At 41.9% G+C, this 27,777-nt stretch overlaps 1 protein-coding gene across 3 annotated transcripts in view; it reads right to left on the bottom strand.

Annotated features, from left to right (window-relative positions):
- MIGA1 (mitoguardin 1) overlaps positions 1–17,282 on the bottom strand; it is a gene marked incomplete at its 5' end in the record, with an annotated part of 87,674 nt that extends 70,392 nt beyond the window's left edge. The window contains 2 exons of one of the 3 annotated variants that reach the window (XM_079777373.1): positions 12,038–12,151; positions 17,188–17,282. In XM_079777373.1, coding sequence (XP_079633499.1) covers positions 12,038–12,136 — 99 coding nt within the window. Of the gene's footprint in view, positions 1–12,037; positions 12,170–17,187 lie in introns of those variants that run through there. The other 2 variants (XM_079777374.1, XM_079777372.1) reach the window with 2 other exon arrangements.
- Positions 17,283–27,777: the final 10,495 nt, after the last annotated feature.

The following is a 27,777-nucleotide window of genomic DNA, read 5'->3' on the forward strand; positions in this document are numbered from 1 at the left end:
TTTTACTTTTAAGTGTTTAGTTAATTCCTAGTCTCTCTCACTCCACTCTGATTTTGGACAATCAGCTAAACTATTTACCCTTTTCCAACGGAAAAATAGAGTTTGTTTGTATTAACATGATACATTGTAATATACCAAAATGACCCTTAAGAAAATTGCAGAAGCTAAAGAGACTTAAGTATTTTGTTTAGAGTATGTGTTCATTAAATGAAACAAAAATAATTGGTTTGGCTCAGTAGATAGAGCATCGGCTTGCGGACTGAAGGGTCCCAGGTTCGAATCCGGTCAAGGGCATGTACCTTGGTTGCGGTCACATCCCCAGTAGGGAGTGTGCAGGAGGCAGTTGAATCGATGTTTCTCTCTCATCAATGTTTCTAACTCTCTATCCCTCTCCCTTCCTCTCTGTAAAAAAATCAATATATTTTTTAAAAAAGAAAAATACTTGGAAAATGTATTATTCCTTAAATAAATAAAATAGGGAAATAAAATAGGAGTGAATATTTATTGAGATGCTCACTCATCTTTACTGTGTGCTGGACACTGTAGATAAAAATTTCTTTAAAGAGGTTAAGTAACTTGCCAAAGTTACTCAATCACACAATTCCAGTGTTGGAACATGAATCAAAATGCATCAGACAAGATGTGTTTAAATCCATGCAGGTTATGTATCATGTGTTGAAATTACTTCAGTCACAATGACATATCTCACTATTATTATGTTATATAATAAAATGATATTACATTATTATAATCTATATATATATAAAAGTCTAACATGCTAAATGTCTGACCGTTTGACCATTTGACCGGTAGCTATGATGTGCACTGACCACCAGGGGGCAGACGCTCAACGCACAGGCATGGAAACATGGAACAGACTGATGAATGTCAGGAGGGAGGGGGGAAGGCAGGAAGAGATTAACCAAAGATCTTATATGCATGGGTTTTGGCCCGATTCCCGCAGGCCAGGCCAAGGGATCCCACCAGTGCATGAATCCGGGCACCAGGCCTCTAGTTAATTATATAACTAAATTACACCCAACATGGATTGTCAACTTTTGGAGGCTGAACTAATGAACAAAAAAATTTCTTTTTCATAAATAGTCCAATTCTAATACTACTAAACTGTCCAAACAAGACTGACCTTTTTTCCTGGTCCTTTCTTGGTATTCAAATTATAGTCTGCTCTCTTAATACAGGGGTCAACAAACTTTTTGATAAATGTCAGATAGTAAATATTTTAGGCTTGTGGAACATACGATCTTTACTGCAACTACTTAACTCTGCTGTTAATGCAAAAGCAAACACAGATAAAACATTAACAAATGAGCATGGCTGTGTACCAATAAAACTTTACTTACAAAAATAGATGGTAGCCCTGACTGGGTCCATCGGCTACAGTTTCTGACACACTTAGTGCATTCTATACAATGGAATGAGTTTTGGATACTAAGTACCATGACTGAGAGTAAATATATCTGCAACAATTCTTTATATTACTTTTTAAATATCCCATGAAACAAGTTGGACAATAGTCCTAGCCTCATAAATGTATTTCCAGGATTGAAAAGCAGGTGGTATAATAAAACTAGTATGGCAAAGGATACAAAAATAATTCATAAAAAAGAAATATAAAATGCTAATAATTTTTTTTAATTTCTAGGCTGCAAATAAATAGGCATTGTCAAATATTACTAACTAGTGAGATTGTAGATTGGTATAGCCAATCTGGAAAGTAATTTACCAATGTTAAAAAATAAGTAAAACTTCACCCTGACCAGTGTAGCTCAGTTGGTTGGGCATCGTCCCATATACAGAAAGGTTGCTGGTTCAATTCCCAGTTGGGCCTCATGCTGGGGTTGCAGGCTCAATTGCAAGTGGGGGGTGGGGGCATGCAGGAGGCAGCTGATCAACTCTCACATCAATGTTTCTCTCTCTCTTTCCTTTTCTCTTCCCCTCTCTCTAAAAATCAATTAAAAATATTTTTTAAAAACCTTCAAAATGTTCATACTTAATATAAATTGCTCTTAAATCTATGAAAAGATGCTCAACATAACATATAATAAAAATTAAAATTAAAACTATGGTGAAATACCATTCTCACCTATCAGTTGGCAAAAATCCCAACATTTGGGGAGTATAAAACAATGCTATTCTTATGGAGGGCAATTTAGTAATATCCATCAAAATTCAAAAGTTTATGTACTCTTTGACCCAGAAATCATAAGTCTAAAAATTTTTCCTATACCTATACCTGTATGAATTGAAGTATATCAAGTTTATTCACTTATTCACTACAACACTGTTTTGTAATGATATAAAATCAGAAATCCAAAGGCCCACTACATACAGAGACATTATGTAGCTGTAAGAATAAAAAAAGAAAAAGAAGATCTACATATACATTAACATGGAAAGATATCTAGGATATAACTTAAGTGTACAAAAAAAACAAGAACACAGGTATGCTACTGTCTGCTACCTTCTATAAGAAAGAGGAGAAAATAAGAATACATAATTGTTTTGCTGATATTTGAATAAAGAAACCCTGTAAGATATTAAGTAGAAGGGATTGAGATAGAGTAAAACATCTCCATGTATATATATGTATGTGTGGTTTTGATTTTTGAACTATGTAAATGTCTTAGCTATTAAAAAAAATAAATTTTAAATAATAATATTACTGCCTTCGCTGGTATACTCAGTGGTTAGAGTGTTGGCCTGCACACCAAAGGATCCCCAGTTTGATTCCTGGTCAAGGGCATGTAGGTTCAATCCCTGGCCCCAGTCAAGGAGCATGTGGAAGGCAACCAATCAATGTGTCTCACATCGTTGTTTCTCCTCTCTCTCTCTCTCTCTCTCTCTCTCTCTCTCTCTCTTTCTCTCAAGATCCTCAGGTGAAGATTAAAAAAATAAATTTTTTTCCAAAAAATCAATCCTGGCCACTGTTGCTCAGTGGTTAGAGTGTCAGCCCATGCACCAAAGGGTCTCAGTTCGATTCCTAGTCAAGGGCATGTACCTGGGTTGGGGGTTCGTTCTCTGTCCAGGTCAGGAAGCAACCAGTAGATGTATCTCTCTCACATCAATGTTTCTCTCTCTCCTCCCCTCCCTTCCTTCCTCCCTTCTACTCTCTGAAAAGGAATGGGAAAAATATCCTCATTTGAGGATTAACAACAACAACTAATAATAATAATAGTATTTTAGGATCATTTTAAGGATTAAATGAATTTGTAAATGTACTTAAACTATCTAGCACAGTGCTTTACACACAGTGGTGCTGCTATGTCTTGTTGCTGATCTTTTCATTCATAAATTCATTCATTTTAATCATTTAAGTTCTTTATTATTTTTTAATTAAATTTATTGGGTGACATTGGTTAATATGATCATACAGGTTTCAGGTGTGGCTATCTATGTTAGAAGATCCGTATATTGCACTGTGTGCCCACCACCCAAAGTTAAATCTTCTCCCATCCTACCTAATAATAGACAAATATGCAAATTGACCGTACCTTCGCTATGCCCACGATTGGCCAGGAGGAGCGGGGGGCGGGACTTGGGGTGGCCGATTGGGCGGGCGGCACGCTGAGCTCGCTTTGCCAGCAGCGGCGCGAGCTCAGCGTCTGCGCCATGGCTGTGCTGTGGCACAGAAGGGGCCTCTGGGGCAGCAAGCTCACGTCCCGCCGCGGACCATCAAAAGCGTGGGAGCTGCGTGCCTGTCCGCTGGTGCACCGGGCCTTTCAGAAGCCTCCGCCGTGCCGGAGGCTTCTGAAAGGCCCGGTGCAGCAACGGACAGGCACCCAACTACCCCGCGATCGAAAGCGAAAGCGTGGGAGCTGGGTGCCTGGTGCACCAGCAGACAGGCACCCAGCTCCCCCGTGATCGAAAGCGAAAGTGTGTAGGGGACCCTACACGTGCATGATTTAATCATGCACTGGGCCTCTAGTCACTATATATTAGGGAGCCCTTCACCCTCCACCCCCTTCCCTCTGGCAACTACCACTCTGCTGTTTGTGTCCATGAGTTTCAGTTTTATGAGTGAAATCATATGGTTCTTAGCTTTTTCTGATTGACCTATTTCACTTAGCATAATAATCTCAAGGTCCATCCATGTTGTTACAAATGACTGTATTTCATTTGCTGATCTTTTAAAATGTCATCCAAATAGTATAATAATATAAACAAATAAAAGAACAAGTACCAAACACTTACACTCAATATTTTCATCTCTAGGAATCCACCTTAATAAAAATCTAAAAATTAAACAGAGATCTATATATATAAAAGCCCATAGACTGGACCAGCGGAACAACCAGAACGACCAGTGGCTATGACACTCACTGCAGCAGCCAACCAGCCTGATCCAGGCTCTGATCGGCACCACCCACCCTGCCGGCCCATCCCCTGGCTGGCCGGGCCGATGGGCCCCCATTGGGACAGGCCAGCTGGACCCCACCCATGCACAAATTTGTGCACTGGGCCTCTAGTTTATATATAAATATTGAACTGCTAAAACAACCCAAAAACACAAAATAGAGAAACATACAATAAACTATAGTACATTTATATTCATAAAGAATTTTTAATGACAGAAAAAATGCTCAAATATACAACTTTATAATCTTGAATGGGAACACTGGGGGTTGGGGCAGTTGCAGGGGGGCCATAGAGACATATGCAGAAATAAAAGACCCAAAGAAAGTATAAAATAAGCTTTTATAGATAAATTGTTGGTAATTTCTATCTTCTCTTCAATTCTTTTCCATATTTTTCAATTTTACTTTAAGCATATAATCCTAAAAAAGGAAAGGAAAGAAAGAAAAAAGGGAGAAAATGGGTTTCGGGGTCAAAGAGGTACAACCTCAAATCCCATATTATATATGCAATTTTAAACAAGCTAATTAAGCTCTTGAAGCTTCCAGATCTATAAAATGAAGATGATATCTAAATTCCAGGGTGATTTTGAGGATTAGAGACATCTACACTAATAAAAGAGAAACATGCAAATTGACTGTACCTCCATGATGCCCACCAGCCAAGCAGGAAGGAATATGCAAATTAGCAGGACAAAGATGGCGGCGGCCCTGCCCCCCCAGCCGCTCCAGGCGCAGAGCAGCCGGGCAGGGCAGGACGTCTGCTATGAGGGGGAGGGTAGGAGGTGGAGGGAGCTACAGGAGCAGCACTCTGGCTGGAGCGAAGCAAAGACTCCAGCCAGAGTGAAGCCTGCAGACACGAGCCGGAGTCAGCGAAGCCTGTGAAGACTCCGCCTGGAGTGAAGGCAGAAGGCGATGGCCAGAGCAAAGGCCTGGGTCCCGGGTGACGGAGGAAAACCCGTGCCGGCAGCCAGGTGAAGAAAGGCCTATTGCACAAATCTTCGTGAAACGGGTCTCTAGTTATATATATAAAAGACCTAAAAAATGTCTTAAACATAGTGAACACTAAGCAGTAAGTACTACACTCATAATTATTCTCGTCTTATCTGTGAAACATCCTTTCCTAGATATATAAAATTACACTTTGTATGTTTCATCAATCTAAGAAACTATTTTAAGATGCAAGCAGGTTTTAGAAATGTGAGAAATGATCATCTTGGATTTGATAAAATAGTGTAAGTTTAGTGAACTAAATGCTACTTTCTATCTGTATATTTTTATTTAATACAATAAAAGTACAAATTGAATTAGAAGCAAATATTAAGAATAAAAACACTGTTGCCATGGATAATAAACACATGAAAAGATGCTAAACATCACTAGTCACTAGAGAAATGCAAATCAAAACCACAATGACCAGATACCCAAAGTTTTGAGTTTGATCCCTGTCAAAGCACATACAGAAATCAACCAATGAATGCATACATGGGTGGAGCAGCAGATCAATGTTTCCCTTTGTATCTCAGATCAATGTTTCCCTTTGTATCTCTCTCTCTTGCCCTTCCTCTTTCTCTGGTGTCAAAAAATCAATATTTGGGGCGGGGGGGAGGGGGGAAGAATACCATAAGATACCAATTCACACCCATTATGGTGGCTACTATCCAAAAAACAGAAAATAACAAATGTTAGCAAGGATGTTATAAGAAACTGGAAGTTTTTTGTGTTGCTGGTAGAAATGAAAAATAGTGCAGCTATTATGGAAGAGAGTATGGTCGTTCCTCCAAAAATTAAAAATAGAATTACCATATGATTCAGCAATTTCATTTCTAGGTATATACCCAAAAGAATTGATAGGAGGGATATCAAAAAATAGGTATCTGTACAGCCATGCACATAACAATATTATTCAGAATAGCCAAAAGATGGAAGCAACCCAAGTGTCCAGCAATAAGACGAATAAATAAACAAAATGTGGTGTATACATACAATCAAATGTTATTCAACCTGGAAAAGAAGAAGATTCTGACACAGACCTGAATGTGAATGAACCCTGAGGACATTATGCTAGGTAAAGTAAGCCAGTCACAAAAAGACAAATACTGTATAATTCCACTTATAAGATACTTAGAGTAGTCAAATTCTTAGAAACAGAAAGTAAGAGTGGTGGTTTCAGGGGTTGGCGGGGAGAGGAATATAGAGTTGCAGTTTAATGGCTGTAGAGCTTCAGTTTTAGAAGATAAAAGTTCTGGAGACTGGCTGTACAACAATGTATATACCCTAATGCTACTGAACTGCACATTTAAAAATGGTCAAAATGGTAAGTTTTGCACTATGTACATTTTACCACAATAGCTCAGTTGGTTAGAGAGTCATCCCGATACACCAAGGTTTGGGGTTTCATCCCTGATCTGGGCACACACAAGAATCAACCAATGAATGCATAAATAAGTGGGGGGGAAAAAACACCTCTCTCTCTCTCTCTCTCTCTCTCTCTCTCTCTCTCTCTCTCTCTCTTACCTCTCTCTCTCTAAAGTCAACAAATAAATTTTAAAAAAGATTACAATAGTAAAAACATCAATTTGAATAATAATTCACTGAAAATAATTGTAATGGACTGTGTAAATTCACTTATGGTAGAAAAAAAATTTTTTTAATCCTCACCCAAGGATATGTTTATTGTTTTTGAGAGAGAGAGAGAGAGAAACATCGATCGGTGGTCTCCCATACTCCAACTGGAGACAAACCTGAAACCTAGGTTATGTGCCCTGAAAGGGAATCAAATCTGCAAATTTTTTGGTGTACAGGATCACGCTCCGACCAACTGAGCCACCCAGCCAGGAATAGGTAGGAGGATTTTTTTAAAGTAATGCAATCCCAGGACAACCTAGATGAAATGGACACATTCCTAGAAAAATACAATCTTCTAAAACTCAATCAGGAAGAATCAGAAAACCTGAATAGGCTGATTACTACCGACGAAATTGAAGCAGTAATCAATAAAACTTCCAGCAAACAAAAGCCTGGTCCTGATGGCTTTACAGGAAAGTTTTACCAAACATTCAAAGAAGAATTACAACCGATCCTCCTCAGACTATTCCAATAAATACAAGAGGAAGGAATTTTAAGCTCTTTCTATGAAGCCAGCATTACCCTAATCCCAAAACCAGAAAAAGATACTACAAAGAAAGGGAATTACAGGCCAATATCCCTGATGAACATAGATGCTAAAATCCTCAACAAAATATTAGCTAAGTGCATCCAACAATACATTAAGATTATACGCCATGACCAAGTGAGATTTATTCTGGGGATGCAAGGCTGGTACAATATTTGCAAATCAATAAATGTGATACATCACATACACAAATTCAAAGACAAAAACTACATGATCATATCAATTGATGCAGAAAAAGCATTTGACAAAATCCAACAACCTTTTTTGATAAAAACTCTCAGCAAAGTGGGAATAAACATAATAAAAGCCTTATACGACAAACCTATAGCCAACATCATACTCAGTGGGCAAATATTAAAACCATTTCACCTAAGAACAGGAACAAGACAGGGATACCCATTTTCATCACTCCTGTACGACATAGTATTGGAAGTGCTAGCCATACTGATCAAACAAGAAGAAGAAATAAAAGGCATCCAAATTAGAAAAGAAGAAGTAAAACTGTCATTATTTGCAGATGACATGATATTGTACATAGAAAACCCTAAAGACTCCATCAAAAAACTACTAGACTTAATAAATGAATTCAGCAACGTAGCAGGATACAAAGTTAACACTCGGAAATCTGTGGCTTTTTTATATACCAACTAGAGGCCCAATGCACAAAATACGTGCAAGGGGCTCAGCCCTCGCAGCCCCGGCTGCCTCAGCCCTCGCAGCCCCGGCTGCCTCAGCCCTTGCAGTCCCGGCTTCGTCCGGAAGGTCATCCAGATAGCCATCCTGCTGTTCAGTCTAATTAGCATATCAGCTCTTTATTATATAGGATAATGAACTCACAGAAAGAGAAACTAAAAACACAATCCCATTTACCATTGCACCAAAAAAATTAAGATACCTAGGAATAAACTTAAGGAGATAAAAGACCTGTACTCGGAAAATTACAGGATGTTGAAAAAAGAGATAGAGGAAGATATAAACAAGTGGAAGAATATACCGTGTTCATGGACTGGTAGAATCAACATCATTAAAATGTCCATACTACCCAAAGCAATCTATAGATTCAATGCAATTTCTATGAAAATAATGGCATATTTCACAGACCTAGAACAAACGTTCCAAAAACTGATATGGAACAGCCCTAGCTGGTTTGGCTCAGTGAATAGAGCGTTGGCCTGCAGACTGAAGAGTCCCAGGTTCGATTCTGGTCAAGGGCTTATGCCTGGGTTGTGGGCTCGATCCCCAATCCGGGGTGGGGTGGGGGCGGGGGGTGGGGAGACATGCAGGAGGCAGCTGATCAATGATTCTTTTTCATCATTGATGTTTCTATCTCTCTCTCCCTCTCCCTTTCTCTCTGAAATCAATAAAAATACATTTTAAAAGTTTTTATATAAAATAAAAAAAGACCCTGAATAGCCACAGCAACCTGAGAAAGAAGAACAAAGTTGGAGGGATCACAATAGCAGATATCAGGCTATATTACAAAGCCACTTTTCGCAAAAATGCCTCGTACTGGCACGAGAACAGACAAACAGACCAATGGAACCGAACAGAGAATCCTAAAATTGACCCAAGCCATTGTGCTCAATTAATATCTGACAAAGGAGGTAAGAGCATACAATGGAGTCAAAACAGTCTCTTCAATAAATGGTTTTGGGAAAATCAGACAGATACATGCAAAAAAAGGAAACTAGACCACCAACTTACACTATACACAAAAATAAACTCAAAATGGCTAAAAGACTTAAACATAAGACGGGAAACCATAAAAGTCTTAGAAGAATCTACAGGCAGCAAAATATCAGACAGCCGAAACCGGTTTGGCTCAGTGGATAGAGCGTCAGCCTGCAGACTGAAAGGTCACAGGTTCGATTCCAGTCAAGGGCATGTACCTTGGTTGCGGGCACATCCCCAGTAGGGGGTGTGCAAGAGGCAGCTGATCGATGTTTCTCTATCATCGATGTTTCTAACTCTCTATCCCTCTCTCTTCCTCTCTGTAATAAAATCAATAAAATATAAAATGTATATATATATATATATATATATATATATCAGACATATCTCGCAGCAATATCTTTACCAATACAGCTCCTAGGACAAATTAAACTAAAGAGAAAAAAAAGAAATGGGACTAAATCAAAATAAAAAGCTTCTGCACAGTAAAAGAAACCATCAACAAAACAACAAGAGAGCCCACTGCATTTGACCTAATGATCCCACTCCTAGGAATATATCCCAAACTCCCATTTGACCTAATGATCCCACTCCTAGGAATATATCCCAAACTCCCATTTGACCTAATGATCCCACTCCTAGGAATATATCCCAAACTCCCATTTGACCTAATGATCCCACTCCTAGGAATATATCCCAAGAAACTAGAAATACCAATCAGAAAGGATATATGCACCCCTATGTTCATAGCAGCACAGTTTACAATTGCTAAGATTTGGAAACAGCCTAATTGCCCATAGCAGATGAGTGGATAAAAAACTGTGGTACATCTACACAATGGAATACTATGCTGCTATAAAAAAAAAAAAAAAAAAAAAAAAAAAAAACCTCTTACCATTCGCATGGACGGACCTGGAAAGCATTATGCTAAGCGAAATAAGCCAGTCAGAGAAAGATAAGTATTGCATGATCTCACTCATTTGTGGAATATAATGAACAACATAAACTGATGAACAAAAATAGGTACAGAGACATAGAAGCATCAAACCTCAGAGGGGAGGAGAGGAGTTGGTGAGGGGGATAAGAGATCAACCAAAGGACTTGTATGCATGGTTATATAAGTCCTAGAGGCCCGGTGCACGAAATTTGTGCATGGGGGGTAGGGGGTGTCCCTCAGCCCAGCCTGCACCCTCTCCAATCTGGGACCCCTCGAGGGATGTCCGACTGCCCGTTTAGGCCCGATCCCGGTAGGATCGGGCCTAAACGGGAAGTTGGACATCCCTCTCACAATCCAGGACTGCTGGCTCCCAACTGCTCGCCTGCCTGCCTTCCTGATTGCCCCTAACCGCTTCTGCCTGCCAGCCTGATCACCTCCTAACCACTCCCCTGCCAGCCCGATTGCCCCTAACTGCCCTCCCCTGCAGGCCTGGTCACCCCAACTTGCCCTCCCCTGCAGGCCTTGTCACCCCTAACTGCCCTCCCTGCAGGCCTGGTCCCCCCCAACTGCCCTCCCCTGCAGGCCTGGGTCCCCCCCAACTGCCCTTCCCTACAGACCCAGTCACCCCCAATTTCCCTCCTCTGCCGGCCTGGTCACCCCTAACTACCCTCCCTTGCAGGCTTGATCGCCCCCAAATGCCCTCCCTTACAGGCCTGGTCCCTCCCAACTGCCCTCCCCTGCTGGCCTGATCGCCCACAACTGCGCTCCCTTGCAGGCCTGGTCCCTCCCAACTGCCCTCCCCTGCTGGCCATCTTGTGGTGGCCATCTTGTGTCCACATGGGGGCAGCCATCTTTGACCACATGGGGGGCAGCAATCTTGTGTGTTGGAGTGATGGTCAATTTGCATATTACTCTTTTATTAGGATAGAGGCCTGATGCACAGGTGGAGGCCAGCTGGTTTGCCCTGAAGGGTGTCCCAGATCAGGGTGAGGGTTCCCTTGGGGCATGGAGCGGCCTAGGCGAGGGGCCTGTGGTGGTCTGCAGGCCAGCCACGCCCCCCGGCAACCCAAGCGGAGGCCCTGGTATCTGGGATTTATTTATCTTTTATAATTGAAACTTTGTAGCCTTAAGTGGAGGCCTAGGCCAGCCAGGGTGTGCGGAAAGCTTGGCTTCCTCCATTACCGGAGAAACCCAAGCCTCCTACTCGCTCCATGGCCACAGCCATCTTGGTTGGGTTAATTTGCATACTCGCTCCTGATTGGGTGGTGGGCGTGGCTTGTGGATGTAGCGGAGGTACGGTCGATTTGCATATTACTCTTTTATTAGATAGGATAACCAATGGACACAGACAGTTGGGGGGTGAGGGCATGTGCTCGGGGGTGGGAGGGACAGGTCAATGGGGGAAAAAAGAGACATATATAACACTTTCAACAATAAAGAATTTAAATAAAATAAAAATATAAAATACAATCCCTTTTAAGAGTTATGAATTTGGCCGAAACCGGTTTGGCTCAGTGGATAGAGCGTCAGCCTGCGGACTCAAGGGTCCCAGGTTCGATTCCAGTCAAGGGCATGTACCTTGGTTGCGGGCACATCCCCAGTAGGGGGTGTGCAAGAGGCAGCTGATCGATGTTTCTAACTCTCTATCCCTCTCTCTTCCTCTCTGTAAAAAATCAATAAAATATATTTTTTTAAAAAAAGAGTTATGAATTTGATACAACAACAAAAACACAAAACAAAGTTAAGTTGTAAACTACTTTAACAAATATTTTGACTCAACCTTTTAAAATGTCAATCAAATTTTAAACACTGTAAGCAAAATATGCTCGGAGCAGTAAATTTATTATTCAACTTCATGTTAGTTTCATTATTTTTTTTTACCTGGGAAAGAGAATAGTACCAAGACAGAGGGCGATCAAATGCTCTTAGTGCTGTGGTCTTCAAGGAAAACTGTGATTCGCTTACTGTTTCTTCTGACATGACTCCTCTTCTAATCTTCATTAAATGAAACATAAAAACATATTAACCACAGAGATTTCTGGTTATTCTATCAAATTAAAATATTAACTCTATCATGATATTAATAATTCATGATATTACATTTACCTGAAGAAAAGAGCATTCTCAAATTTACTTGAGCTGAAATGTTTACTTATTATTCACCAAAACAGCCAAAAAGAAATTAAATTTGAACTTTGAGTTCCGGTAGTAAATTTTCCTTCCAGTTAAATAAACATTTCAGCTTTTACATAATACTTTAAATCTATTTCTTCCCATGTATTTCTTTCAAATAACAGTGGGGGTGGGTAATGGTGGATACTGAAAGGAATCTGATTGAATCATGATTCCTGGAGCTAGAAAGGAACCTGGGAGTTCACTGAACTTCAAAACTCATGCATTTATTGTCCTACTGTCCCATTTTAAAGATCTTAAAAAAAGTGCCATATACATGCTATGAAATTTAGATATAGTTTTAATGCCTATTTCTATAGAAACCAAAGAAAGACAAGTCAGATGTCTACAGATGAGGCAGCTGTCACTCAGAGAGACCCTTACAGGTAGCAGAACCTTGACTGAAACGTAATGGTTCAGGGTCTGGGTCTATATTTTGCAGAGCCAGAAACCCAATTTTACCATTGTACCCAGCTGGACACATACTAAACAAATTCACATAGTATTGCTGTATAAATTAGTTTATAAATTTATTCATTCACAATAAGGAAATATACTGTCTAGTGAAAGAATAGTTACACTACCAAAACATACCCTTTCTGAAATAAAATAATATAAGGAGCTGAATTAATAATTAGTTTAAAATGCTGCCTGGTAAGCACCAATTTAATGGGTCCTGAGGAATATTCATCCAGGCCAAGAAAGGGCCTGAGAAGACTGTCTCTGGTACACCTACCAAATTTAACATTTCTTTTCCTTAGATAGTGCTATATAAACATTACCAAAGAGAAAAAACAAATTACCAACAATCCCTCTATAAAACCTTATTTGCTATACTTTCTTTAAGTCCTTTATATTTCTGCATATATTTTCTCTGCTCTCTTTTTCTGGATTCCAGCAGACTACTCCCTTCTGTTAATACCCACCCCTTTTCAGACAAGCATTAAAACCATTGATTAAGTAGTTTCATTTCACAGAAAACACAGTAATACTTTTAGGATGGGTTACTGCTACTACTAACACCCTATCCCCTATTAGTGACACAATGTAAATTTAATTCCCCCTCATGCATATTGGAATTAAAATGTTCAGACTCAGTATAATTAGTTCTAACTTAAGTATAGTACATTTATCCTAACAAAAACAAACAAACAAAAAAAACTCTGATGTAGACATTATAGAGAAATACAATGGAAACCATGAAGAAACAAACAAGGATTGCTGGCAGGGGTCACATTGTTTCTGTGCTGGGACCTCCCCCTGTTGCAAAGCTGGCTGGCAGCCATATCTGAGTTTCCATCAATGATTCCCTGAGACCCTGCCCCATCCAATTTACAGCCCCACTTAAGCTGTTTGTAGTGGCTTTCCCAAATGAAAGAGCTGTCTGGCTCAGACTTCAGACTTTGCTAAAATCTCTCAAACAAGCTGCAGCAGGCATCAGCATGCCCCAAACCTATCAGTAAAAGGCCTAAGACCCAGCACTAGCACCAGCCTGCCTTGCTTCACAGCTGGGCTTCACCTGGGCACTTCCAAGCCCAATACAAGTAGCAGCCATCTGCAGAACTTTCTGTAGTTCCTACCCCATGGCCTCAGGCAGTGGCTGACTTTGCACCTCCCAGGAGGCCTGGAGCCAGTGCACCAGGTGGAGAGCTTAAGACCATACCAGATTAGAACTCTACACATCCATGAGCAACACACTCAAGGGGCAGATTCAGTGAATACCAAAGCTCCACTGAAACAAGTCCTGCTCCATAGGGGTGTCTCCTGTATAGCAGCTTTTCCACTGTAGTCACAGCTGGTCCTCACAGCCAATTGGCCTGGAGGTCAATCCCTCAAACTAACGCCAACAGCAATCAAAGCTCAACTACAACAAGACTGTGCACACAGCCCACACAGGCGTGCATCTAGCGTGCCTAGCTCAGGTGAATGGGGAGTCTGAACCACTTAGCCCCACAGGACATTTACTACACAAGGCCACTCTACCAATTCCAGGAGACACAGAAGCTCTACCCAGTACATAGAAACTAACACAGGGAAGCAGCCAAAATGTGGAGACAAAGAAACAGGTCACAAATGAAAGAAATGGAAGCAAGCAAACTCAGAGTTCAAAACAATGGTTATAAGGTTACTCAAGGATCTCAATGAGAGTTTCAAGGGACTTAGTGAGAATTTCAAGGATCTTAGTGAGACTTTCAAAGACATGAAAAAGGACCAGTCAGAAATTAAGCACACACTAACTGAAATAAAGAATAATTTGCAGGGACTCAAAGTAGAGTAGAGGATTCCGAGAATCAAAACAATGATTTGGAATATGAAGAAGCAAAAACATCCAATCAGAAGAGCAAAAAGAAAAAAGTTAAAAAATATGAAGGAAGGTAATATAAGGAGTCTCTGGGATAACTTTAAGCATACCAACATTTGCATTATGGAGGTGCCAGAGGAGAAGAGAAAGAGAGTATGATATTGGAAACCTATCTGAAGAAATAATGACAGAAAACTTTCTCTATCTGGTGAAAGAAATAGACTTATAAGTACAGGAAGTGCAAAGCGTCCCAAACAAGAGGAACCCAAAGAGGACCACACCAAGACACATCACACCAAGACACATCATAATTAAAATGCCAAGGGCAAAAGACAAAGAGAGAATCTTAAAAGCAGCAAGAGAAAAACAGTTAGTTACTTACAGGGGAGCGCCCATAGCTGATTTCTCAACAGAAACTATGCAGGCCAGAAGAGAGTGGCAAGAAATATTCAAAGTGATGAATAGCAAGGACCTACAACCAAGATTACTCTACCCAGCAAAGCTATAATTTAGAACTGAAGGTAAAGAGCTTCACAGACAAGAAAAAGCTAAAGGAGTTCATCACCACCAAACCAGTATTACATGAAATGTTAAAGGATATTCTTTAAGAACAGGAAGAAGAAAAAGATAAAAAGTATGAACAATAAAAAGGCAATAAATACTTATCTATCAATAATTGAATCTAAAAATCAAAATAAACGAATAATAAATCTAATGAACAGCCTAAACTGGTGAATAAAATAGAATCAGAGGCATGGAAATGGAACAGACTGACGATTCTCAGAGGGAAGGGGGGTGGGGGGCAGGAAGAGATAAAAGAAAGATCTTAAACGCATATAGGCATTACCAATGGACACAGACAACGGGGAGGTAAAGGCCTGGGGCAGGGGGGAACTGGATGGAGGGGGTCAAAGGGGGGAAAAGGGGAGACATCTGTAATACTCTCAACAATAAAGATTTAAAGGAAGAAGAAGAAAAATACTGAGAGTAATTCACCCCAAGGGAATTTTTCCATAATAGGGGGTTCCAAATTTTTAAGCAGAGGGAAAAGAAAATAAACACTTCAATTTGCTGCAGGGGTTTTCTCAAATGAATTGTGACAAATCTGTAGTCTTGCATTCTAACTACCTCATTACTTTTCATTTAAAATCACTGAGGAAGTGATTCCAAACTTAATCATTAATAACAGAATAACTTTTTAAAACCAGCCATTTCAGTGGCTTTCATAAGTATTAATAAAATAAACATGAAGGCAGTTTCATGATTATTCACATTTGTAAAGAGAGTCTAAAACATCACAAAAAACATTGTACTATGTAATATTACTCACTTGTCTCCATTCTAACCACTGGAGAGTTTAAAATAAGTGTCACAAATAGAGATTGCTTCTTAAACACCCTAAAATTCTATTCTACAACTTGGTTTTATAATCCAAGCAAGAATGAAACTCTGGCCTAGCTGGTTTGGCTTAGTGGATAGAGCTTCGGACTGAAGGGTCCCGGGTTTGATTCCAGTCAAGGACACATGCCCAGGTTGTGGGCTCCATCTCCAGTGTGTGTGTGGGGTGGGGTGGGGGTGGGGGGGGGGGGGAGATGTGCAGGAGGCAGCCCACCTATGGTTCTCTCTGATCATTGATGTTTCTATCTCTCTCTCCTCCCTTCATCTCTGAAAGCAATAAAAATATTTTTTTTTAAAAAATGAGCCCTTGCCGTTCTGGCTCAGTGGATAGAGCCTCAGCCTGCGGACCAAACTGTCCCGGGTTTGAGTCCAGTGAAGCTCATGTACCTTGGTTGCAGGCGCCACCCTGACTGTGCCCTGGTCGGGTGCGCACAGGAGGCAACCAACCGATCATCGATGTTTCTCTCTGCCTTTCCCTCTCTCTTCCACTCTCCCTAAAAATCAATAGAAAAATATCCTCGGATGGGGATTAACAACAACAAAAAAGAATGAAATCCTGAAATCCCCCCCCCCCAAATGTTGACGGGAAGCATAAATGTGTACAACCGAACTTTGAGAAGGTACACGGCAAAAATGCTTAGTCGCAATAATGATAACATTAAAAAAATAATAATAAAGATCTGTGCAACCGCAAGATCTGTTAAGAATCATCCTCCATAAAATAAATGTTGAACCACTTTATTCAATGAAGGGCTCCGACAGGACCATCCGGAGGCTAAAGGCATCTCCAAAGAAAGCGTCATCTTCCCCACCCAAAACTCCTCCCTGCTCAGATCACTGCCATTCCAGCAGAACCCTGGACCTCACCGGCTGCCCAGCTCCAGGGCGCTGCCCCAGCTCCAGGGGCCGGCCCAGCGCCCACCGCCTCTGCAGTCTCGCTCTGCCTTGAAGGACCAGAGAAGGAGCTCGCTCTGGGCTCTGCCGCCCAGCCCCTCCCTCAGGGGAGCGCGGGCCAGCCCCCCCGGATTCAGTCCCCCGGCTTTCCGTTCCTCCAGCCCGCACTCGGAATCCGAGGGCTAGGGCGGCGCTGGGACCCCTCCCCAGCCATCCCCGCCCCTCCCCGCCCGCCGCCTCTGTCCCGTGGGCGTCGTGACCCCACCTGGGCACCGGGCGCTGCTGGCCAGGTGCAGCCGGCGCACGCCTGCTTCCCCGCCGCAGCCCGGAGCGGAGCGGCAGCCGCCTGGCCGCGAGGGCGGAGTCCTTCCGGGGTCAGGAGCGGGAAGGTGAAGGGAAAGTGGCGGGGCCGGCCGGCCTGTCTGCGGGAGGGGCCACGTGTGAAGCAGCTCCCGCCATTTTTGTTTAGGGTAGACCCCCCCACACCCCCCCTCCCCATCCCCCTTACGGGATGAATGTAGAAACTAGATTAGAAGAATTGCATCTTGTTACAATGCTGTCAAGAGCTGGTATCATAGTTCATAACCTTTTGTGGGATCTAGGACCATTCTGGGAATCTGGTGAAAACTATGGGGCCTCTCCCTCAGAAAAATGCACATAAGCACACGCTTATACAGTATTAAAAGAAAAAAATTATATACATATATAGGGTGTCTCAAAAAATGTATACATACACCTTGAATAATTGTAAAGGCAGTGTTTATTAAAATACATTTCATTTTCAAAATTGAGCTATCAGGAAAAGAAATTGAGCTATCAGCTGTTAAAGTGTGTATACATTTTGGAGGGACTATACAAGATATATATATATATATATATATATATATATATATATATATATATATATATATTCTGACATCTGAATATATGTGTGTGTGTGTGTGTGTGTGTGTGTGTACACACACACACACACACACACACACACACACACACACATATATATATATTCAGATGTCAGAAACCAATCCACAGATCCCAGATTAAGAACTTCTTCTACTACTGCCCTAGCCAGTTTGGCTCAGTGGATAGAGCATCGGCCTGGGAACTGAAAGGTCCCAGGTTCGATTCCGGTCAAGGGCACATACCCGGGTTGTGGGCTCCATCCCCTGTGGGGGACTTGCAGGAGGCAGCCAATCCATAATTCTCTCTCATTGTGGATGTTTTTTATCTCTCTCTCTCCCTCTTCCTTCCTCTCTGAAATCAATAAAAATATATTAAAAAAAAAAAAAAGAACTTCTACTACTATAGACCCTCAGTCCCTAAACGAATGAATATTAGGAGACATTCCAACCCTGTATCGATGATGAAGTTATTGATTTTTTGTTATTGTTGTTGTTTAATAGGAGAGGAGCCTACAACCAAGGTAAGTGCCCTTGACTGGAATCGAACCCGGGAGCCTTTGGTCAGCAGACCAAGGCTCTATCCGCTGAGCCAAACTGGCTAGGGCAAAGTTGTTAATTTAAATTCCTCTTTAGCTTTTCTCCACATTTCCTACTGAATTCGAATACCAAATAATATGTGAATATGGCCAACTCTGAGGGGTTAGGCAGGGTGTTCACTGCTCTGAGATTCTGTTTAATACATAGTAAACCACTGGAGGGAAGGACAACAAAACAAGATGCTGTTTCCAAGTGCAGTCCTAAGCCAAAACATTCTGTCAGAACTGCAGATTTAAAAATTATTGTGGTGAAAAGCCAAAATAATTTTGTAAAGATAATTAAAACACAAGAGCAAATGTTACTATTTCTATCGAAGGACCTAAAATGAACAGTTTTTTTCTGTCAGTTTTCAAAATTCCCATTTAGTCAAAATGGAAAATAAGGAGAATGATAATACCAATGTGTGACGTGACTAGACAATAAGTAAAAATGCACAGACTGAGTTCTATGTGGAAATATTTTACATTTATAAAGTAAATGGTTCTCTTGACTGTTGAAGAACCTGGAATTTGTAAGGCTATTTTTGTTTATTCCTCCATCTTCTCTTCTACCTCCTCCCTACTTCCCACAACTTCCACACATTCAGTCTAATGGGAAGAGCAGCAATGATGACTACCACTTAAAGCAACTTTTCTAAGAACATTATCCCTTTAATTCCACAACAAACATTATGAGAGATATTATACACTGAGTATCAATTTTACTCTTTAATAGGAGAATAAGAAATTCCATATTTTATTTATTTTTTAAATTAATGCAATTTGCTCCAAACCTCCCATCTCCTGGGTTGCCAGAATATTCGGTCTTAATCATTATTGGGTATATCAGCATCCTGTTAGCTACAAGCAAAATAAAACCAAACAAATAGTCACTTAAACCATAGGATATGGTATTCCACATGAATGCAGCTGCAGATGGACACAGTCTCCTATTTGGACTTGATGTCTTCTGATACCCTGGCCCAGAGGGGAGAAATGGGGCTTGGATTAATTCTAAAGGTTTGTCCCTCCCTCAGATAACCAGTCACCATGCAATGCTCACCAAACCAGGGAGTGGAATTCATGGAGTAATATTAGTTGTTTCTACCTTCCGATATGGAAGTACTTGCCACATCAACCATTAATGAATTTGGAGGACCCTATATGTATAGTGTCAAAACAATAGATCTGACTGCCAGAGTTTGGATACTTTCTCTATTACATACTAAGTATGTGGTCTTAGGCAAGGTACTTAACCTCAGTTTCCTCATTGGTGTGTTGGGAAGATAAATCCTATCTAATAAAGAGGGAATATGCTAATTGGCCATCACACCCTCACAAAGATGGCGGCACCCACAGCCAATAAGGAGGGAATATGCTAATTGACTGCCAGGCCCTCAAAGACGGCAGTGCCCACGGCCACAAGATGGAGGCGCCCAGTCCCCTCAGCCCTGCCAGGCCAGCAGGCGTGTGACATGGCTGGGCCCGCCCCAAGATGGGTCCAGCTGCTCCGCATGCCTGCCTCCAGAGTGCCTCAGTCCCCTCAGCCCCCCAGCCACCCAGGGCTGGCCTGAGGTGCAAGCAAGCCTCGGATGTCGGCTGCCTAGCCGCCCAGGGCCGCCTGAGGCTCAGGTAACCAGGGCCAGCCAAGGCTTGCACTGCCGGCAGTGGCAGCAGCAGAGATGTGATGGGGGCATCGCATTCCTCTGATCACCAGGTCACCTCCCGCCCTTGAGGGCTCCCAGACTGTGAGAGGGGGCAGGCCGGGCTGAAGGACCCCCCCTTCCAGTGCATGAATTTTCATGCACTGGGCCTCTAGTGTAATAGTAAGTATAAAGCATTAAGATGCATATGTAAGTTTTTAACTTGGATTACTTGTATCTCCATAAACTCTGAGGATAAAACTCTATCCTATATAATAAAAGCCTAATATGCAAATCGACCAAAGGGCTGAACGACAGGTCGCTATGATGCGCACTGACCACCAGGGGGCAGATGCTCAACACAGGAGCCCCCTGGTGGTCAGTGCGCTCCCACAGGGGGAGCGCCACTCAGCCAGAAGCTGGGCTCATGGCTGGCGAGCACAGCCGCGGTGGCAGGAGCCTCTCCTGCCTCCGAGGCAGTGCTAAGGACCCCTCAGGGGATGTCCGCCAAGGGATCCCAGACTGCAAGAGGGTGCAGGCCGGGCTGAGGGACCCCCCCACCCCTCCACCCCAGTGCATGAATGTCAAGCACCGGGCCTCTATTTCCATGTAATTGGTTTCTTTGGTAATTCTATATGTTTTGTCTTACGCACATAGAAACATTACTTTGAGAAGGGGGTCCATAGGCTTTACTAGAATGTCAAAGGGTTCAATTATACCTATAAAATGGTTAAGAACTTAGAACAATCTTGGCAAGTACTTTTAAGGTACATGACATTTTAAGTGGGACTTTTTCATGTCTTTTGGCAGTTGAGAAAAATACATGCCAAGTGCCTTCTAAAAAAGTATGCTAGAGCATCCAGAATATGCTAGGACAGTGGTCGGCAAACTCATTAGTCAACAGAGCCAAATATCAACAGTACAACGATTGAAATTTCTTTTGAGAGCCAATCTTTTTAAACTTAAACTTCTTCTAACGCTACTTCTTCAAAATAGACTCGCCCAGGCCGTGGTATTTTGTGGAAGAGCCACACTCAAGGGGCCAAAGAGCCGCATGTGGCTTGCGAGCCGCAGTTTGCCGACCACGGTGCTAGGAGAATGCGAAGCCCATTTAGCAATCCTCCATCCTCATGTACTCCAGGGAATGAAATGGCAGAATTGATTTAAAAAAAAAAAAAGACTAGAGAATGAAAATGCCCAGGAGGTAGTTTTCTGGATATATTTTCCTTACCCTTCCCGGTGAGTGGAGAGAAAAGAGTGCTTATCCCATCCTACCCCTACCTCAAGCCAAGCGAAGGAGCCTTAAGAAACTCAGACAACTTGACCTCTGTGCCCTAGTTTATGTCACCTGGAAAAGTCTAAAGGCAATAGACTGTCCAAACAGGCCTTTGATGGCAGAGCAGAGAGAGAAAGGTTGCAGCGGAAGTGGCGTATACTTGCAGTTTTGCGAGAAAAGTTTTCCTGTGGGCCATGTAAATGCTACCAAAGCTAGCCAGGCTTGAATTATCTTAAAAAGTTGTATTCCAAACCCAAAGCTAAGTGGACCATCTAAGTGGTTATAGCCACAAATAGTTTTCCTACTGTTGGAAAGGAAACAGAGAGAGGTCCCCAGCAAGGCGAGCAGTCATCGAGGAACCCACAGAGAGGCCCTGGAAGGAAAGAGCCAGCATTTTGGAGTGGGCCTACAAGCAGAAGGTACCAAAGTCAGATTTAATTGCGCCGATCGGGTGTATTTGATATTTTATTTAGGATGTTCAGGATCACTGCTCGCTCCAGCTGAGACAATATATGGTCAATGTACTTCATGAATTATTGGTGGAAACAGCACTTATCAAGTAACAACATTAAGCCTGACCAAAGTCTAGCACTTTGAGAAGTTAAAAACAATTACATCACCTAAGTAGATGAATTCTTTTAGGTAATTCACATATCCAATTACTTTTTCCATTAATCGCTAAAACCTGGCAGAGTCCCCAGAAGTAACCTAGAGCCTCCTTTCAAATCCGCACAATGCCATAGGGCTTATACTGGCTATTGTATCTCTGTTTCATCACCCACCCGAAAGTATTTGACAGGACTCTTCTACACGTCAAAACTGAGCTAACCAAGGTATCTATTATTCAGAGTACAGTTCTAGATGCTAATTTAAAATATCTATTCTATGCACACATCCAGATATTGAAGATGCAGTTCCTCAAAATGTTAAGTATATGATCCAATTCCTCTTCTAGATAACACCCAAAAGAAATGAGAACATACAGCTACATAAAAACTTGTACATGAATGTGCATAGCAACATTATTCATAATGGCTAAAAAGTGGAAACAAACGAAATGTTCGTCAACTAATGAATTGATAAATAAAATGTGGTATGTTTATATATGGACATTTATTTGACCATATAAAGGAGTGCAGTACTGGTACATGTTACAAAATGGATGAAACTTTAAAACATGCTAAGTAAAAAAGTCAGTCATAAAAGATCACATATTGTATGATTGTATTGATATGAAATGTCCAGAATAAGTAGATCTATTGAGATAGAAAGTAGGTCAGTGATTGCCTCAGGCTGGAAGGGTTAGGAGGAAATGGAGGTGACTGATAAAGAGTATGGGACTACTTTTTAGACTGTGGTACAAATCTGTGAATATATTAAAATATTAAATTGTAGCCAAAACCGGTTTGGCTCAGTGGATAGAGCGTCAGCCTGCGGACTGAAAGGTCCCAGGTTCGATTCCGGTCAAGGGCATGTACCTTGGTTGTGGGCACATCCCCAGTAGGGGGTGTGCAAGAGGCAGCTGATCGATGTTTCTCTCTCATCGATGTTTCTAACTCTCTATCCCTCTCTCTTCCTCTCTGTGGAAAATCAATAAAATATATTTTAAAAACATAAATAAAATAAAATATTAAATTGTATACTTTAAATGTGTGAATTGTAAAGTATGTGAGTTATATCTCAATTAAGCTGTTACCCCCAAATTACTATTGCCATTTGTTTTTTAAAAAAATATTTTTTATTGATTTCAGAGAGGAAGTGAGAAGGAGAGAGAGTGAGAGATAGAAACATCAAAGATGAGAGAGAATCATTGATTGGCTGCCTCCTGCATGCTCACCACTGGAGATGGAGCCCACAACCCAGGCATGCGCCCTGACTGGAATTGAACTGGGGACCCTTCAAGACCGCAGGCCGACGCTCCATTCCCTAAGCCAAACTGGTGCTAGGGCATGTATTGCTATTTTTACTTGCCATTACTCAGTTGCAAAAATGAGAAGGTATTTTTTTTTGAGAAGGTGTCTGTTTTAATATGACCATTCAATTGTCTTCTTCCCCATTCTACCCCCACCAACATGGCTTTAGGAGAGCTTTCAATGCCTGGCCTGAGGAACAATTGCAGGGTCTACATTTCATATCATGTTTGACACAGATGGCATCTCTGGAGTTCTACTCCAGAATCAGCGTGATCTACCTGGGCACCTATGGAATGTATAATCTCTCCTTTCTGACAGGGGAGTTGAGATATTTCCCAGCGATGACTTCCTTCCTTATAGCCTGTCCAGGTATTACTGAAGAAAAGTAAGGGATTAAGGATTCTGGATTAAGGGATAAAAGGAAAAATTGCAAATACCTTGGAGTGAGCAGGGAGGGTGGGAGTCCATGGAAGTTAAAAGTAGGAGATATACTGCACTGGCAGAGTGCATTTGCTTCATGAGGACTGGTCCACGGCAAGGACTTGACCTGGTGTCTACATGAGAAGCACTGCCTACTTTCATGTATCATGAGCCACACACACCTGCCTTGAGCAGCCACATCGTTTGTCTCTCTGTGGCCTAGAACCCCTGAAGGAAAGATAAGTCAAAAAAGGACCTTGGTTACCAGGTCCTGATACATTATAAATACAAGAATTTTGGAAGAAATGACTTTTGCCTTTTTTTTGGTCTATTTAATTGTCTGTCTTATTGATTTGTATATGCATATGCATTTATATAAGCTCTTTATCACTTTATACATATTTTAAATTTTCTTTCCTTATTTGCTGGCTTGACTTTTCATCTCTTAATGGTGTCTTTTGATGCAGAGATGAGTTTTTATAGGTGACACATAGTTTTTGGCAGCAAAGTTACTTAATAATGGATAAAATTTCAAACCCCCTTTTTCAAAATCTCTCTTTACTACATTCAAAAAGCATCTCACTCATTTTCAAAACATCACTTTTACTTTGAGACCATAGGTTAAATGTATGCATTAAGACATTTTTGTAGTTAGTATATTGATGAGAGCCACTTGTTATCACTGCAAAGATCAGAAAATCTAAAACACTTGACTTCTTTCAAAAAACTCTACTTTAAGTCAGGACTTTTGCCACAAGACATCAGGGAAGAAGTGATTTTCTTTTTTTTTAAGAAGTGATTTTCTTGATCATTCTCTTTACAAAGCAGTATAAATATTTAAAACATTTAGATATTAGATTTTTAAAAATAAAAATTAATTACATTGCTGACATCCTGTAACATAAAAACTGCAATATTTTGAAATATGTTGAAAATAAAGGAAGGAGTGGTAGCACATATGCACCCTCCAAATTGTGAAACTTCCATTCTTGCCCAGGGAAGCCAGGATAGGTAACCATCTGTGGTGCAACCTGAGACTTGGTGTTAACCCCTACACAGAATGTTGGCAAAGGTCCCTTTATTCCATTTTTACCATAAAAATAGAAGTAGAAGCTCCCATATTTTCTACTTCTTTCTTTCTTTCTTTCTTTCTTTCTTTCTTTCTTTCTTTCTTTCTTTCTTTCTTTCTTTCTTTTTTCTTTCTTTTAATCACCTTTAGCTCAATGGGGCGGCTCATTTGGTTGGAGCATCATCTCTTTAACCAAAAAGGTTGTGGTTCGATTCCAGGTCAGGGCACATACCTATGTTACAGGTTTGATCCCCGGCTGGGGTGTATACGAGAGGCAGCCAATGGATGTTTCTCTCTCACATAAATGTCTCTCTCTCTCTCTCTCTCTCTCCTTTCCTCTCTAAAATCAATGAACATACTCTCAGATGAGGAATTTTTTTTCAAATCACCTTTATGGGAAAGGAATTGGTCATCACAATATTTATCATTCAGGAGGCTTAAAAGTATCAATCATTCCCAGACAAGAAAAAGCTAAAGTAGTTCATCACCACCAAACCAGTATTACATGAAATGTTAAAGGGGCTTCTTTAAGAAGAAGAAGAAAAAAAGATAAAAATATAAATAATAAAATGGCATTAAATACATATCTATCAGCAATTGAATCTTAAAATAAAAGAACAAGCAAAACAGGAACAGACTCATAGGTACAGAGAACATATTTTAAAAAATTCAAATTCTTTATTGTTGAAAGTATGACATATACTTTTTCCCCCATTGACCTGGCTGCTCCCACCCTCCAGCACATGCCCTCACCTCCCTACTGTCTGTGTCCATTGGTTATGCTTATATGCATGCATACAAGTCCTTTGGTTGATCTCTTACCCCCCACCCCATACAGAGAACATTTTGATGATTGCCAGATGGGAAGGAGTTTGGGGAGGGGTGGGTGAAAAAGGTGAAGGGATTAAGAAGTACAAATTGGTAGTTACAGAATAGTCTTGGGGACATAAATAAAGTGCAGCATAGGGAATATAGTCAATAATCCTATATCTTGGTATAATAAAAGCCTAATATGCAAAGTGTCCCCTTGGGAGACCAGGAGTTCGACCGCTTGCTATGATGTGTGCTGACCACCAGGAGATCGGCATGGAACATGGCAGGCAGCAGTGGAGGTGCTGCCAGCCCCGATGGGCCCCTACGAGAACAGGACTGTGGCGGGATGGTGGACAGGTGAGGAAGCAGCACCAGGCCAAAGTGGGGTGCGAGGCGGGGCTGAGGGGCTGGGAGGCTGGGGGTGCAAGCTGGGGCCCAATCCCTGCTGCCTACCCCGAGGGACCTCACCCATGCATGAATTTAGTACTAGAGGCCCGGTGCACTAAATTCGTGCACGGGGGGAGGGTGTGTCCCTCAGCCCAGCCTGCACCCTCTCCAATCTGGGACCCCTTGAGGGATGTCCGACTAGTACGATCGGGCCTAAATGGGCAATCGGACATCCCTCTCACAATCCAGTACTGCTGGCTCCCAACTGCTCACCTGCCTGCCTTCCTGATTGCCCCTAATGCTTCTGCCTGCCAGCCTGATCACCCCCTAACCACTCCCCTGCCAGCCTGATTGATGCCTAACTGCTCTCCTGCCAGCCTGATTGCCCCTAACTGCCCTCGCCTGCAGGCCTGGTCACCCTTAATTGCCCTCCCCTGCTGGCCTGGTCCCCCCCAATTGCCCTCCCCTGCAGGCCTGGTCCCCCCCAACTGCTCTCCCCTGGAGGCCTGGGTCCCCCCCAACTGCCCTTCCCTGCAGGCCTAGTCTCCCCCAACTTCCCTCCTCTGGTGGCCTGGTCACCCCTAACTGCCCTCCCCTGCAGGCTTGATCGCCCCCAACTGCCCACCCTTGCAGGCTTGGTCCCTCCCAACTGCCCTCCCCTGCTGGCCATCTTGTGTCCACATGGGGGCAACCATCTTTGACCAAATAGGGGCAGCCATCTTGTGTGTTGGAGTGATGGTCAATTTGCATGTTACTCTTTTACTAGATAGGATATATGGTATCAGATGGGTATGAGATTTATGGAGATGATCATTTAGTAAGTTACATAATGTCTAATCACTAGGGTGTACACCTGAAACTAATATAATATTGTATGTCAAGTGTAATTGAAACATAAAAAGTATTTTTAAAAAGTACTAACAAGGCCTAGCTGGTTTGGCTCAGTGGATAGAGCTTTGGCCTGCGGACTGAAGGGTCCCAGGTTTGATTCCAGTCAAGGGCACATGCCCGGGTTGCGGGCTCAATCCCCAGTAGGGGCGTCAGTGGGCAGCAGATCAATGATTCTCTCTCACCATTGATGTTTCTATCTCTCTCCTTCTCCCTTCCTCTCTGAAATCAATAAAAAAATATATTTTTTAAAAGTACTAACAATACATATTTTTCATAAACAAAGGAAGCTACTTGTTTCTGATGGAGACTGAGCATTTTGCACAACTCTTGCCTACAATGCTCTCATTGTGGAGACCAAAAACGAGGTAACAAACAGATTGAAACTGGAAATTTTAACAATAATTTTGATTAATGTAACTTCCAGTTGTTTGCTTACCAATCAACTGAATGCATTTCAACCGTTACATAAATTAGAAGGCAGGTCTCTTCCAATGCTCTCTAGGCACTAAGCAGATACTAAGGTTTCAATAAATATTTTATTTGATTATCTTGATGTTGGCCTAAGGAAAAATGGGGGAGATGAAGTTCTACTATGCAGAGGTGGAAAAGGAAATACAATTACTTTCAGATAATCTAGGTCCTAAGGAGTTTGGAGAAGAGGGAAAACAGTGTTGAATTGAGTTGTCTAATATTTCTTTGCACAAGGCCAGAAACCGGAGGGCTCTCCCGTGGCTACCCTGAACGCAGACTCTGTCTGTAATCATGAAGCAAGACCTGCTAATGGTCCTAGTGCTCTGCAGGGTTACTGTCCCTGTACCCCTAACAAATTTGGAGGTGAGAACAGGCCCGAGTAGTCTCCTCACCTGGGCCGCAGGCGCCGTGGCCACGCCCCCGGGCGGGGCGGGCATTCATCGAAGCCCCGCCTCTCCCGGCCTCTCCCCGCCCTCCCGCGACACCCGAGACGCC

Source organism: Cnephaeus nilssonii (genome assembly GCF_951640355.1).
Source record: "Cnephaeus nilssonii genome assembly, chromosome: 7".
Lineage (NCBI taxonomy): Eukaryota > Metazoa > Chordata > Mammalia > Chiroptera > Vespertilionidae > Cnephaeus > Cnephaeus nilssonii.